The sequence below is a fragment of the Leptosomus discolor genome, chromosome 26, assembly GCF_034619465.1.
Source record: "Leptosomus discolor isolate bLepDis1 chromosome 26, bLepDis1.hap2, whole genome shotgun sequence".
Lineage (NCBI taxonomy): Eukaryota > Metazoa > Chordata > Aves > Leptosomiformes > Leptosomidae > Leptosomus > Leptosomus discolor.
The window spans coordinates 2,626,788-2,640,701 of NC_141416.1; the positions used below are offsets into that span (position 1 = coordinate 2,626,788).

A 13,914-nucleotide genomic window follows, 5' to 3' on the forward strand; every position below is an offset into this window, starting at 1 on the left:
CCCACCGCCCAGCTGCTGCGGTGGAGGCCAGGCCAGGCCAGCAGCGCAGGGCAGCAAACACGACTGACTTCCTCGCAGCGATCGTGCCCTTATCTGGGGCCTGGGAAGGCTGAGCCAGAGCCCAGGCGGGCACTAACGTGATTAACTCAGGAGGCAGCGAGATAAGGAGGGCCCCGCTTGGCGAGCACCGCGGCGCAGATCGGCGCTGGGCAGAGCCCAGAACTGCAGCAGGTCACTCGCTGCTGAGCAAAGGCGGCGACGAAGCCCTTTGGACGCTGGGGGCCAAGGTTGGTGGCAGGGAAGGAGGATCAGGACCCCGACCCGGGGTGCTCAGCCTTGCTGAAGCCTCCTCGGGGTCTAGTTGTGTGTCCCCCCCCCGAGGAGGGGACGCTGCCCTACGCAGCTCCTGGGGGCACAGGCAGCCCAGCCATGGCAGTCCCCCGCCAGGGTGGATCCTCAGGCCCTGCTGAGCCGAGGAGAGGCGGCAGCTTTGACCCCTCTAGGACAGACCATGGCCAGGGCGTCCCCAGGGGAGCGGTGGCAAGAGCTGGCATTTGCCCACGGGCTTTCGCAGCACCAACCCAGCGGGCAGGGCCTGGGTCATGTTTCCTTGGAACGCATGTCCGGGGTGTCCCTGGGCCAGCACAGCATGTGGGTGACCCCGTCCAAGAGATTCAACTGGAGAAGCAGGGACAGCCTGGGACAGATGGACACGGTGGGGGGGGAAGGCAAAGGCCTGTAAGGGAGAATATCAGCCCCTGTCTGCAACAGCCAGGTCTGCTCCGGGTACTTGCCCCCTGCCTCCCTCTGAAGCATCGAAGAGCAGGCAGGGCTGAAGGCAGGATGGCAGGAAGGTGCACCCAGGCACTGTGGAGGCCAAGGATCCCTCTAAACTCAGCCGGTGCCCGGTCCCTGCTGGGAGTCACGGAGTCTGGGGTCCAGGGGTTTTCCCCAGGCCCTGACAGCATCCCTCGAGCCGGCCTCCCTCCTTTGTACCACACCGGCATGCAGCCCCGAGCGCCCGGGACGGGGCAACGTAAGCTGGAGCCCAGCGAGCGGCCCTGGGCACGCACAGCAGCCGCCACACCGGGCGGGGGAAGGGGTCCAGGGCACCGGAGTCACTCCGAGACCTGGAGGCAACCGAGCGGCTACCACAGCCCGGCACCTCCGCCGCCTCCAGCCCCAGGCTGGGCCGCCCAGGGGAGGGGGCCGGGCCCGTCCCGCGCACCCTACTCGGCTCCCCCGCACCGGGCACGCAGAAGCAGCAGGGAAGGGCGGCCCGGCCCCCGCAGCGCCGGGTCCCGGGGGCGGCTGCGGCGAGACCCACCGCTCGCTCCGCGGAAGGTAGTGGCGGCGAGCGGTACGCACCGGCGAGTAGGGAGGACTCAGGCCCGGCGGCACCGCCGCTGCGGGGTGCTCCCCGGGGCCTCGTCCCCCCCCCCCAGGAGCACGGGGCCTGCGCGGCCGCCAAGGGCCCCACACGGCCCGGCCGCTCCCGCGGGGCTGCGCAGGCCGCACCGCCCCCACCGCGGCCTCCGGGCACGGCCCCCCCGCCCCAGGCCGGCCCGCGCGCTCACCGGGGCACCATGGGTCTCGCGCCGGTCTCCTCCGGTCCCGGCGGCCGCGGCGCCCGCACCGCCCGCCCTCCCCCCGCCGCGCCGCCACTCACTTCCGGCCCACACCCTCCAGCGCGGCCTCACCGCGCCCCCATCACGTGACGAGCGGGCCAATAGTAGGCCGCGCCCGACCCGCCGGGAAGCGGCGCCTCAGCCCTGCCCCGCCGCGCGAGCTTCAACCAATGGGCTCTTACCCCGCCCCGTGACGCGCTGCCCTCTCTGCGGCGCGGACCAATGGGATCGCGGGGCGGCGGCGTTTGAAAGCGCTGTTGGGGGCGGGGGCGCCAACGGCCCGGCGGGGCGCTGAGGCGGGGGCTGCCGGGAAGGGGGCGGACTGCGGCCCGCCGGCATGGCGCACAAGCAGATCTACTACTCGGACAAGTACGACGACGAGGAGTTCGAGTACCGGTGAGGCGGGGGAGGGGAGCCCGGTAACTGTTTCCCAGCGGGGAGGGGCGGCGTTCCGGTAATGGTTCCCCGGTGGGGCGGGAAGGGGGTTGTCCTGGTAACGGATCCTCAGGGGGTGGGGTGGGGTGGGGGCGGGGTGTCCCGGTAACGGCTCCCTGGGGGAGGCGGGGTGTCCCGGTAACGGTTCCCGGGGGGGTGGGGGTGGGGAAGGGGTGTCCCGGTAACGGTTCCCGGGAGGGGGGGGGGCAGGGGAAGGGGCGTCCCGGTAACGGCTCGGTAGGGGGAGGGGCGTGCGGTGTCCCGGCAATGGTTCCCCACTGGGATGGGAGGGAAGTTGTCTGGCCGCTGGGGGGTTGAGGCCGTTAACGGCTCGCTAGCGGGGGGGGGGGGGGGGCCCGAGCCATGGCTCCCCGGTGGGGCAAGAGGGGTTATCAGTTCTCTCGGTAACGGGGGATGAGATGGGGGGGGGGGGGTGGGGGGGTGGTTCTGGGTGTCCCAGTAGCGGCTCCATCTCGGAGCGGGGCGTTGATCCCGTTAACAGCTCCCCGGTGGGGAATCCCCAGCCGGGGGCGGGGGAGGGGGATGTCCCGGGGAGGTGGTGGGGGTGGGGATGTGCCACTCCCCGGGGTACCCCGGTGGCGGCTGAGGGGTGCGGGGGCGCAGGCACGTGATGCTGCCCAAGGACATCGCCAAGCTGGTGCCCAAGACCCACCTGCTGTCGGAGTCGGAGTGGCGGAACCTGGGGGTGCAGCAGAGCCAGGGCTGGGTCCACTACATGATCCACGAGCCAGGTGAGCCCCGGGGGGGGGCGGGCGGCAGCCGGGGGACCCGGCCTGACACCCCCCGCCTCCATTTCACCCCCTCCCCCCCCCCCCCCCAGAGCCCCACATCCTGCTCTTCCGTCGGCCACTGCCCAAGAAACCGGAGAAGTGAGCGACCCCCGGGCCCGCCGAAGCCCCTGCTGCCCGAGCTGAGACAGCACCTTCCTCCTCCTCCTCTTCCTCGGCCTTCTCAGGGGGCTTCGCCCCGTGCGGCACTGGCGGGTGCCCATGACCCTCAGTGCCGCCTCAGCCCCGGTACCGGGGGTCTCTCCCCACCGTGAGCCTGAGCGCGCTCCGGAGTTTCAATAAATGGATGTTTGGGAGCTCCTGTCTGTCGTGTTTTGGGGGTGGGATACAAGGCGGGGGTGGGGAGGGGCTCACGGTACCTCGGAGCGGCCTGCCTGGGCGGTGCAGGTGTGCTCCCGGTAACCGGGAGGGGGGGGTTCCTCCGTGCAGCCTCCCCCTCCTCCCGGTGGGTTGGGGGGGGGGGGGGGGGGGTGTGGTCTCCTGGGGTCTGGGAGGGGGTGTGGGTGCTCCTGGGGGGGGGGGGGGGGGGGCTGGCGGGAGGGCTCCGGTACCGGGTAGGCGGGGCTCCCGGTGCCCCGCGGAGGCGCACGTGCCACCGCCCTCCCCCCCCGCCCGCCGCGTGCCGGGCGGGCCCACTGCGCAGCGGGGGAGCTACCGTCGTCCCCGCCCTCCGCGATGGTTGTGTCCTCGCGGCTGCCGCCTCCCGACCAATCCGTACTGGCAATGCCTCGTGACGGGCACGCTGCCCGGCCAATGAGAGCGCGGGGGCGGTGTCGCGGCCTTTCCGGGCGGGGGCGGCCGGCCGGGCCCATGTGGGGGGCGCTGCGGGGGACGCTGCGGGCGGGCGGGGCCCTGCGCGCCGCCGCCTCCCGCCTCATGGCGGCCTCCAGCCCCACGGCGGCCCGGGGCTCCGCCGCCACCGCCGGCATCATCGTCATCGGCGACGAGATCCTCAAGGTGCGGCCGGGGCCGGGGCCTGGGCCGGTGGCGAGCCGGGCCTGCGGGGGGGCGGGCGGGCAGGGTCGTGGCAGGCCCGAGGGTCCCCGCCGTCACGGGTGTCTCCGTCCCCCCAGGGCCACACGCAGGACACGAACTCCTTCTTCATGTGCCGGCGGCTGCGTGCCCTGGGCGTGAGGGTGGCCCGGATCTCGGTGGTGCCCGACGAGGTGGACGCCATCGCCGACGAGGTGGCTGCCTTCGCCGCCCGCTTCACCTACGTGCTGACCTCGGGGGGCATCGGCCCCACGCACGACGATGTCACCTTCGAGGCCGTGGCCAGGGCTTTCGGGGAAAAGGTCACCCCCCACCCTGAGCTGGTGGCCTTGGTGCACAAGTTCTTCGGCAAGACGGACGCGCGGTGCCCCGAGATGAAGCTGGCTCGTGTCCCCGAGTCCTCCCGCCTCAACTACGGCACGGACGGGCGCACGGGCAGCGCCTTCAAGTACCCGCTGGTCAGCGTGCGTAACGTCTACATCTTCCCCGGCATCCCGGCGCTGATGGAGCGCGCCCTGGACGGCCTGGCCCACCTCTTCCGCAACGAGGGGACCCGCTTCCACTCCCGCGCCATCTACGTGGCGGCCGACGAGATCCTCATCGCGCCCGTGCTGGACCAGGTCAACGCCACCTTCCAGGGCCGCGTCAGCTTGGGCTCCTACCCAGACTGGGCCAACAACTACTACCGCGTGAAGCTGACGCTGGACTCGGAGTCGGAGCAGGAGCTGGAGGAAGCGCATCGCTTCTTGGTGGAGAAGCTGCCGCCGGGCGTTGTCGTGCCGTTGGTGACGGACTGCGTTTCGCCAGCGGCCGCGGAGGTGTACGGCCTGGCGGAGTCAGGTACAGGGAAGCGGGGCTGCAGCACGCCTCGGTGCCGCCACGCTGCTCCTGCAGGGCTGGAGCAGGGGGAAGCCCAGCCTGGGAGCAGAGCTTTCCTGTTCTTGGGGGGCTTTGAGGGGTGCTGAGGCTTTGCTGGTGCTGTGGCTGCAGTGGGCTTCATCCCACAGGGGTGGGAATGAGAGATGTAAAGTTAAGGCCAGCTGGTGCCAGTCCCTCAGAGCACAGCCTGCACTGGGGGAGCGGTGCCACCGTTCCCTTGCGCAGGCAGGATCCCTGTCCCGTCCCGGGTTGCACAAGCTCTTGGCTCCACGCTGCGGTGCCGAGGGTGGCTCCGCGGTGTGGCAAGATGTGCCCGGAGGGCGAGGTGCCACAGGCAGCGGCGAGGCCCTGACCGTCCCCTCCCGGCAGGCTCGGCCTTGGGGCAGAAGGTGGCAGCAGCACTGCGGACCATTGAGGAGGCTTTGGACCGGTACAGCCTGGCCCAGCTCTGCGTGGGCTTCAACGGGGGCAAGGACTGCACGGCCCTGCTGCACCTCGTCCACGCCGCCGTGGAGAGGTACCCGGCCGCAGGGCTCCACCAGCCTGGCCTGGGGCAGGGGTGAGGGGGTCCCGCAGACCCCAGCCCGGGGCTCCAGGGCTCTCCCTTGCCCCGCTCTGGGGAGAAACAAGCGGATTCCTGGGTCGCAGCTCCCGGGGGCTGGGCGGCTGCCCTGCCTCCAGTCGCCGCCCGACGGGTCTCTCCGCAGGCGGTACCCGGCGAGGCAGGAGAAGCTGCAGGTGCTTTACATCCGCATCACGGCCGCCTTCCCCGAAATGGAGCACTTCATCCAGGCCACCGTCCAGAGGTACAGAGGGGTGGGCCACCAGGCAGGAACGGGGGGGGGGGGGGGGCTTGGAGAGGGGGGGGTGAGCAGCGTTTTCCGCAGCCCAGCAGGCAGCTGCCCGTCCTGCCTGCGCAGGTACAAGGTCCAGCTCCGCACAGTGGAGGGCTCCATCCGGGAGGCCCTGGCCCGCCTGAAGGAGCAGCAGCCCCAGCTGGAGGCCGTGCTGATGGGGACCCGGCGGACGGACCCCTACTCGCGCACCCTGAAGCCCATGTGCGCGACGGACCCCAACTGGCCCCCGTACATGCGGGTGAACCCCTTGCTGGTACGTGGCCTCCGCCTGCGCTGGGGACGGGGCTGTCCCTGCTCGGCAGGGGAGTGAGCCTGGCAGGTTAAAGTGACGGGGCTGGAAGCCAGCACTAACCCACCCCCATCCCGGGGGGCTTCCCTCCCCATTCCACTTCTCCCCAGAGCTTCTCCTGCCCCGTTGCACGGCTGTGGGTGCCCCTCGCTGCAGCCAAGCTGCCTGGTGCTGTCAGTTTTGGGGAGGTGCTGGGAGGGACTGGGGTGCTCTGGGGCTCCGGGGACCAGCTGGCTCTGCCATGTGCTCTTCAGGGGGAGGCCAGCTGGCTTCCCCGGGGACGAGGAGGCAGCCCGCCCGCCTCTGCAGCAATCCCTGTCCAATTCTGCCTGCAGGACTGGACCTACCGGGACATCTGGGAGTTTCTGCGCAAGCTCTTTGTCCCCTACTGCGTCCTCTACGACAAGGGGTGAGTGCCCAGCGCTGCCCTCCCTGCTGATGGCCCTGGGCACAGCCTTGCAGCTGCCTTCTCCTCCGCAGCTACACCTCCCTGGGGAGCACGGCCAACACGCTGAAGAACCCAGCGCTGCGCTACACCGACGCCCGGGGCCGGGAGAGCTACCGGCCTGCCTACGAGCTGGAAAACGAGGAAGACGAGCGCACCTCCCGCCAGTGAAGGCCCACGGGCCGCACTCAGGGAGGCTCTGCTGGGACGCTGCCAGTGGCTGGCTCCCCCACGGACATCCCTGGCGCTGCCGGGGATGACACTGAATAAACCTGCTGCCTGCCAGCCCTGAATAAACCTGCTGCGCTCAGCCTGTGGTCTGCGTTGCGCCGTGCTGGTCCCCTCGGGGCTCTGGTGGGAGCAGGGTGGGGGGGTGAGGCCTGCCCGAACAAAAGGGTCCCCGGGCAGTGCCCCCTCCCCGCTCCTGCTATTGTGGAGGCTTTTGAAGCGCAGAGAATGGAGCAGGTTCCAGCACTTACCGGGCACCCACGTGTCGGCGCAGCTGCCTCCCCGCGCCAGACCCGGCTGATCCCTCGTCGGCCATGCGCCTCCTCCGGACCGCAGCGGCCCGTCCGCCGGGCGCTCCGAGGCGAGTGGCACGAGTGGTGGCACTGCCGGCACCCCCTGGCACCTCCCTGGGGCTGCGCTTGGGCTCCTGGCTGCTGCGGCTGCTGCGGGAGTGCGTCTACCTGCTGCTCTGCAGCTGGTGCATCCGTGTGCTGCTGGACTAGGGAACGGCCCCCCCCGCAATGCTGCAGGACCCCCGGCACCGCCTGCCTGCCCCTGCGTGATGGGTGAGTGCCCTGCCCTCAGCTGCCTGCTCAGCGTGGTGCTTGGGGGGTGATGGGGGTCCTGGCTGTGGTGCTTGGGGGGTAATGGGGGCCCAGCCATGGTGCTTCTGGGGGTAATGAGGGCCTGGCCGTGGTGCCTGGGGGGTGACGGGAGCCTGGCCCTGGTGGTCCTGGGGGGGTGACGTGGGTGCAGCCGTGGTGCTTGTAAGGGGGTCCTCACCCCCCTGTGCCTCTCTCCCCTCCCCAGGACTGCTTGTTGATGGACCTGATGGAACCCCAGCGCCGAGACCCCGCTCCAGCCTGCGCTCCCCCCACCCCCCCCCATCACAGAGACCCCAATAAACCTCAGCAGCACCCGACCCGGCTGGGTGTGTTTGGGGAGGGCTCTGGGAGCACGGCTTCCCGCTCCCAAACCTTCCAACCCTCGCACCAGCTAGCACCGAGGCACCCCAGCTCGCCCATCGCCTCTGCCTGGGGCCGAGGGCAGGAGTGGGCAGCCGTGGCTCTGCCTGTCCCTCCTGCCTGTCCCTCCTGCCTGTCCCTCCGCTGGGTTTATCCCTGCCAGTGACTCAGCCCTTGTTTAAAGAGCGTCTCCACTTGTCCCGCTCCAGGCCGTTTCCTGCCCCAGCCCCGTGCGCCTGACCGGCACCGGCGCCGCCAAGAGCCAGCGGGAAGCAGCCGGAGCAAAATGTCCCCAAAGGACCCAGCCTGGCTGGAGCTGCCGCAAAGGTCACGGCCGGTGGGACGCGTCGGGCACCGAGGCCTCGCCGTGGGGATGGCTGGGGGTCCCCTGAGCAGGCTGAGCCCACCGTGCCGCCCGCGCCAGCTCGGTGCCGGTGCCTGGCTGCTTGGTGGGGGCTGCGGGTCCCCGGCGCAGGGGAAGCTCCGTGCGCCCCAGTGCCGGCGGCAGCGCCTGGCGCCAGCGCGGCCTCCCTTATCTCGGCGGGAAGTCGGGAGCAGGAAGCACGGCCCGGCACAGGATAAGGGTCCCATTGACATCAGCCGCTTTGTCGTGCAGCGGGCTCCCACCCTTGCCCAGCACCCGTGGGGGTCCCTGGCTGGGGGGTGGGCTGGGAGGCAGCAGGGACCCCCACCTGGGGTGTCACGGGGGACTCAGGTGGTCCTTGCGACCCTCGTGTGGACGCAGGCAGGGATGGGGGCTGCCAGGATGACGCCTTGCCGCTGCACCCCACGGCTCCCCCTTGCCCAGGCCGGCTCCTGCGACCGGACCTTGCCCTGTGCCAGTGCACCGGTGCGGACCGCGGTGCCATCCAGGCTCCCGGCTGTGCCCGGCTGCCCGTGGAGCCAGGCCGGCTCCATCCGCCCCGGTGGCATCGCGCTGGGCATCCCGCCGGAGCCCACGCGCCTGGCGCCTGCCCCGCTGCTGCCGTGTCCTGGTCTCAGTGGCGGCTCAGCCCCAAGGCTGGCCAGGACGGGGTGAATCAATGAATTCCCCAAACGGGGAGGTCCGGGGGAGGGGAGAGTGTCCCGGCACAGGAAAAAGTCCTGGCAGCGGCGCGCTGCCGGCAGAGCGGTGCCGGCCGCCCCCAGAGCACGGCCCCCATGCGCAGCCCCGGCTCCTCGCACCCAGCTCCGCCGCCCGCCGTGAGTGAGACCCACTTCCCAGGGACCCCCCACCCAGCCCCACGCCAGGGAGGGTGGCAGGGGGGCGGGCGGGTGCTGGGGGCAGGGGCACGTGGATCCTTGCCCTTGCCGTCTCGGCACAGGCAGGTTCTGCTGCGTTGAGGGTTGGTTTTGGGGTCACCGAATGGTGACCTCGGGGATGCCTGTCCGCCTGGGAGCAGCGCTGTGTCCTCGCGTGTCTGCAGGGACAGGCAGTGACATGGGGGGGACAGGCAGGCAGCCGCGGGCAGCAGCAAACCCAGGCAGGGTGGCCTTGCCGGGGCCCCAGTGGGGAAGGGGAGCACCGCTCTGCCGGCGCAGGAGGATGCACCAGGTCCCCACTGGGGACCCCCGTGGCCGCAGCACCCTCCCGGCCCGAGGGGTGACACCTCTCCCCACCCCGCAGGTGGTCCCCACCGCCGCCCATGTTCCGCTCGCGCCGTGCCGGGCTGGTGAGGCGGCTGTGGCGGCAGCGCTGCACCGCCGCCGGCCCCGAGGATGGCCCCGGTGGCCTCAAACCGGCGGCTCACGCTCTCTTCAAGAAGCTGAAGGACGAGGAACTGGAGCTGCTGGTGCAGGCGGTGGAGAGCCGGGGCGCTTGGGAGTCCGGCTGCGTCTGGGCGCCACGGGGGGAGCTGCGGGGGGCCAAGCAGGCTTTGCCCCCCCAAGTGCTGCTCTGCCGACTCTACCGCTGGCCCGACCTCCGCCAGCCCCATGAGCTCAAGCCCCTCTGCTACTGCGCCGGGGGCCGGGGGGGCTGCGGGGACGTGGCCGCTCTCTGCTGCAACCCCCACCACTTCAGCCGCCTGGCTGCGCCCGGTGAGTGCCGGGGGGCTCCACCGGGGCCCCTCCTCGCCCACCCACCCTGTGACCTCTCGTCCCTGAGGCCGGCTCAGGAGTCCTCTGGTGGGACAGGGGGCACATCCCAGCCCCTCACTCCCTTCTCTCCCTCCTCCCCCCCCCCCCCACCAGAGACCCCACCACCTCCCTACTCGAAGGCATCCTGCGGTCCCTCCTGGCCAGACGAACCCCAGCACCCCAGCACCCAGCTCCTGGAGTTCAGCTACAATGGTGGGGACTGGCGCGGTAAGAGGGTCCCACCATGCCAGGGGCTGATTGAACCCCCCCCTTGCCCAGCGGGCAGGGGGGCCAGCAGGCAGGGCTGGCTGCCCGGGGCAGCTCTGCCCCCCACCCCACTGCTGGTTGGGGCAGGGGTGTGGGGGACAGCCTGAAAACTGGGGAGAGGAGGCAGCAGCCACTCCTGCGGGAGGAAAAGCTCCAGCGTGGGACGAGGGGTTCCTGCTGGGGGACCAGACCGGGCCCTGCTCCCCCCCCGCCGGCTCCTGTTATTTTTGGCGGCGCCGGGCTCCCCGCCGGAGGAAACGCTGCCCACGGGGACACACACAATGTGCCTTGACGCACACAGCCACGGCTCCAGCCTGGCTGCTGGCCACCGGGCCGCTGGCCGCCGGGGCTCCACCTTCCCCGCACCCGGGGACCCCCCTCGCCGTGGTCCCCAGGGACAGTGGCTGGGGACGGTGCACAGTGGTGACCCATGCCCCACGCCAGAGCCTGTGCTGGGACATCCCTGGGACGCCATGTCCACTCTGCCAGGCCCTGCATGAACTGGGGGCGTGGACCCCCCCAGTGCCCACTCCCTCCCCATCACCTCTCTCCCCTTGGGCCCTCCAGCTGCGTGGCTCGGCCATGCCTGTGTGGCAGTGGGTGGCTCTGCCCGGCGGTGACGGCTTTGCTCTCCCCCTGCCAGACACCAGCCTCTCCAGGAGCACCGTTAAGGACGGCTACTGGTGCAAACTGGCTTACTGGGAGCACCGGACGCGTGTGGGCCGCCTCTACGCCGTGCACGAGGCGTCGGTGAACATCTTCTGTGAGCTGCCGCGGGGCAACGGGTTCTGCCTGGGCCAGCTGCCGGCCGCCCACCGTAGCCGTGCCGTCCGGCGGGCTCGCGGCAAGATCGGCCGGGGGCTGCTGCTGAGCCGGGAACCAGGCGGCGTGTGGGCTTACAACCGCAGCGAGCACCCCATCTTTGTCAGCTCGCCCACCCTGGGGCCCCCCAGTGCCTGCGGGCTCACCGTCCTCAAGGTGCTGCCTGGCTACTCGGCAAAGGTGTTCGACTACGAGCGGGCAGGGGGTGCGGGGGGCCAGCGGCTCCCCGGGGAGGGCCCCTGCGACCCCCACAGTGTCCGCATCAGCTTTGCCAAGGGCTGGGGGCCCTGCTACTCCCGGCAGTTCATCACCTCCTGCCCCTGCTGGCTGTCCTGCTGAACCGGCCACGCTGAGGGGCTGGGGCTGGCTGGGGGGGGGTGGGGGGGTGGTGTGAGGGTGCCAGGGAGCTCCCCAAAGCAGGTGCAAGTGGGGAACAAGCTGGGGGGGGCCCTCCGCTGTCCCCCAGCCTCTCTCTTCCAGGGCTATGCTGCAGCGGGGTTGTCCTGGCCCAGGGGACCCTTGCTGGGACCCTCTGCCCCAGCACTGGAGCAGGGGGTGTCCAGTGCCCCCCCCCCCCCCCCGCGCCTGGCTCACCGCCCTGCCAGCACCCTCTGCCCCTGGCCACGGGTCTCTTGCTGATGCGGGGCACTATTTAACCTCTTTCTTTTATTTTCTTTTAATGGTTAAATTTTAATTTATCGTATTTTTGTAAAAAAAGAAAAGCATGATGCAGGAGCGCCCCCCACCCCCTGCCGCTGTAGGTGGCCGGGGCCAGGCCTGGGGAGGGTGTGCAGGAGCGAGGCGGGTCCCGGGGAGGCTGGGGGCTGCAGGAGGGGAGGGGGAGGTGGGGCAGATCCCCAGAGCGGTGGAGGGGGGGGCTGTGGGCCTGAGGGTCATGTCAGGCGTGGGGGGAGCTGGAATGAGCTGGCACAGCTGGGGGTGTGGGGCCGGTGAGCACAGCTGGAATATGGGGTAGGTGAACACAGCTGGAGTGTGGGGCAGGTTGGAAGAGCTGGGCAAGTGTGCAGGAGGTTCTGGGGCAGGGGAGCACAGCTGGATGGGTGTGGGGCAGGTGCTGGGGCAGGTGCTGGGGCAGGTGAGCACAGCTGGGTGGGTATGGGGCAGGTGAGCACCCCTGGGGCAGGTGCAGGGGCAGGCGAGCACCCCTGGGATGGGTGCAGGGGCAGGTGAGTACCCCTAGGATGGGTGATGGGGCAGGTGAGTACATCTAGGATGGGTGCAGAGGCAGGTGAGCACCCCTGGGGCAGGTGCAGGGGCAGGCGAGCACCCCTAGGATGGGTGCAGAGGCAGGCGAGCACCCCTGGGGCAGGTGCTGGCTTGGCTCGCCACAGCAGCGACAGAGGTGCCGAGCAGGAGATGAGCTCGGGGCCGGCCCAGGACGGGCGCTGCGGCCGGTGCAGGGGCTCCCACAGCGGGTCCCCGCACCGAGAGACCCCCGGTCCCCTCCAGCCGCCGTGACAGCGCAGGAGCCACCCCACCACCACCCCCCTCCCCCCCCAGGCGAGCGCAGCCTTGGGGGTCCCGGGGCGACCGGGCTGCGTCTGGTATTTGTAACCCCAATAAACGGTGCCACGGGCACCAAACACCCCCCCGCGTCCCCACGCGTGTCGGTACCGCGCGGGGACGGCGCGCTCGTCGCCCGCGGGGCTCGGCTCCGGGGACCGGCAGTGCCCTCTGCAGGCGGCCGCGGCCGGGCCGCGATGACCGCCCGGTCCTTCCTGCCACGCCGCCGGCCCGGCTGAGACGGGCCTGGCGGCTCCGCGGCCCCCGCCCGGCCCCGCCCGGCCCCGGCCCCGCCGCGTCCCCGCGGGCAGGAGGTGAGTGCGGGCCGCGCCGTCGGGGCCGCCCCCGGGGAAACGGGCGGGCGGGCGGCACCGGCAGCGCAGCCGCGGGCACCGAGGGCTCCGGCACCGGCACAGCGCAGCGGCTGCGGATAGCGGCGGCCCCGGGGGGGGCGGGGGGGGGGGGGGGGGGGGCAGGCGGGGCTCCCCGAGGAGCGGCGGGGCCGGTTTCGGGCCGGTGGGCGGCGGGGCCGGGAGGAGCGGGAGCAGCGGCAGAGGCGCGGAGGGGGATTTTCTGCGGATTTCCCCCCCCCCCGCCCTCGCCGCCCCCGGGGGAGCCCCGAGCCCGGCGGGTCGGTGCCCGCGGCGTGGCCGGGCAGGGGCCGGGAGCGGGGAGGGGGAGGGGGCGGCCGGCAGGAGGTGATGCAGGTGCACGGACGGACAGACGGACGGTCGGTGTGCGAGGGGAGGTGATGGAGGTGCGGCGCGGGGGCTGGGGGGCGAGGCAGGTGGACGGACGGACCGACGGATGGAGATGCGGGAAGCGGAGTTCGAGGCCCGGGGGAAGGAGCGGGCGGGCTGGGCGAGGCGCGGCGGCAGCTGCCCGGTACCGGGGCCCGCGGGCAGGGGGGTGCAGAGGCGGAGTGGGGGGTTGGGGGGGGGTGGCGGGCGGCCCCGGCGCTGGAGCGGTGCCCCCCGGCGCGGCCCGCCCGCCGGCTGACATAACGTCTGCGCGGGGCGGTGTTTGCCTTGGCAGCCCGCGGCGGCGGCAGCGGCGGCGGCGGCGGCTCCTCACACTTTCCGCCAGCGCCGGGCAGCGGCCGGGCTCTGAGTCAGGAGCCGCGGGGGGGGGGGGGATGGTGGCGGGGGGTGGGGGGTTCGGGGTGAGGCGAGGTGAGCCCCGGGCCGGGCCGCGCCGCCGCTGCCTCCCGGGGGCCGGCGGCGGCCAAACAGGTTGCGCGGGGTCCCCGCCCAGGCACCTGCGGAGGGGGCCGCTCCGGGGGGGGCCGCCACCGCCGCGCCCTGCCCCAGCGCCGCCGGGAGCGGGGAGGACGGGGGGCGGGGGGGGGCTGTCGCGCCGCGCCCCTCGGCACTCCCGGCTGTCTGCCCCCTCCGCCGGGTCCTTGTGCTCAGCTCCCCCCCGCCAGGTTCCCGTGCCCAGTTCTCCGTTCAATCCCCCCCTCTCCCCCCGTGCCCGGTAGTCCATAACCCCCCCGCTCGGTGCCCGGCCTCCCGGTTCTCCATTCCCCCCCGTGCCGCCTCGCTGCCCAGGCTCCTGGTGCCCGGTTCTCCTCCATCACCACCACCCCCCGCCCCGCCCCCCCCCCCCCCCCCCCCCCCCCCCCGTGCCCGGCTCTCCCGGGCCCGGTTCCCCCGCCTCCCCGTACCCGCGGGGCGGAGCGGGGCGGGCCGGCC

General features: G+C 72.3%; 3 protein-coding genes across 3 annotated transcripts; all 3 read left to right on the top strand.

Annotated features, from left to right (window-relative positions):
• The first annotated feature begins 1,964 nt into the window (after positions 1–1,964).
• On the top strand, positions 1,965–3,000 carry CKS1B (CDC28 protein kinase regulatory subunit 1B). Its single transcript, XM_086478403.1, has 3 exons — positions 1,965–2,024; positions 2,688–2,815; positions 2,905–3,000. Exons 1-3 carry the CDS (start codon positions 1,966–1,968, stop codon positions 2,955–2,957), a joined length of 240 nt encoding a protein of 79 aa, XP_086334529.1. The 5' UTR covers position 1,965; the 3' UTR covers positions 2,958–3,000.
• Positions 3,001–3,682: 682 nt separating this feature from the next.
• Positions 3,683–6,506, top strand: FLAD1 (flavin adenine dinucleotide synthetase 1). The gene is made up of 7 exons (XM_086478359.1): positions 3,683–3,829; positions 3,946–4,705; positions 5,114–5,261; positions 5,452–5,550; positions 5,665–5,854; positions 6,226–6,299; positions 6,371–6,506. Exons 1-7 carry the CDS (start codon positions 3,683–3,685, stop codon positions 6,504–6,506), a joined length of 1,554 nt encoding a protein of 517 aa, XP_086334485.1.
• Positions 6,507–9,174: 2,668 nt separating this feature from the next.
• Positions 9,175–11,035, top strand: LOC147413632 (SMAD family member 6-like). Its single transcript, XM_086478435.1, has 3 exons — positions 9,175–9,568; positions 9,722–9,835; positions 10,518–11,035. Exons 1-3 carry the CDS (start codon positions 9,175–9,177, stop codon positions 11,033–11,035), a joined length of 1,026 nt encoding a protein of 341 aa, XP_086334561.1.
• The last annotated feature ends 2,879 nt before the right edge of the window (positions 11,036–13,914 follow it).

What these genes read in the sequence shown, in the direction of transcription:
- LOC147413632 (XM_086478435.1), top strand. Translation starts at nt 9,175, where the DNA reads ATGTTCCGCTCGCGCCGTGCCGGGCTGGTGAGGCGGCTGTGGCGGCAG. An exon ending in CAGCCGCCTGGCTGCGCCCG is followed by an intron (nt 9,569 to 9,721) that starts GTGAGTGCCGGG and finishes CCCCCCCACCAG; the next exon opens with AGACCCCACCACCTCCCTAC. An exon ending in CAATGGTGGGGACTGGCGCG is followed by an intron (nt 9,836 to 10,517) that starts GTAAGAGGGTCC and finishes TCCCCCTGCCAG; the next exon opens with ACACCAGCCTCTCCAGGAGC.
- FLAD1 (XM_086478359.1), top strand. Translation starts at nt 3,683, where the DNA reads ATGTGGGGGGCGCTGCGGGGGACGCTGCGGGCGGGCGGGGCCCTGCGC. An exon ending in ATCCAGGCCACCGTCCAGAG is followed by an intron (nt 5,551 to 5,664) that starts GTACAGAGGGGT and finishes CTGCCTGCGCAG; the next exon opens with GTACAAGGTCCAGCTCCGCA. An exon ending in TGCGTCCTCTACGACAAGGG is followed by an intron (nt 6,300 to 6,370) that starts GTGAGTGCCCAG and finishes TCTCCTCCGCAG; the next exon opens with CTACACCTCCCTGGGGAGCA.
- CKS1B (XM_086478403.1), top strand. Translation starts at nt 1,966, where the DNA reads ATGGCGCACAAGCAGATCTACTACTCGGACAAGTACGACGACGAGGAG. An exon ending in GACGAGGAGTTCGAGTACCG is followed by an intron (nt 2,025 to 2,687) that starts GTGAGGCGGGGG and finishes GCGGGGGCGCAG; the next exon opens with GCACGTGATGCTGCCCAAGG. An exon ending in CTACATGATCCACGAGCCAG is followed by an intron (nt 2,816 to 2,904) that starts GTGAGCCCCGGG and finishes CCCCCCCCCCAG; the next exon opens with AGCCCCACATCCTGCTCTTC.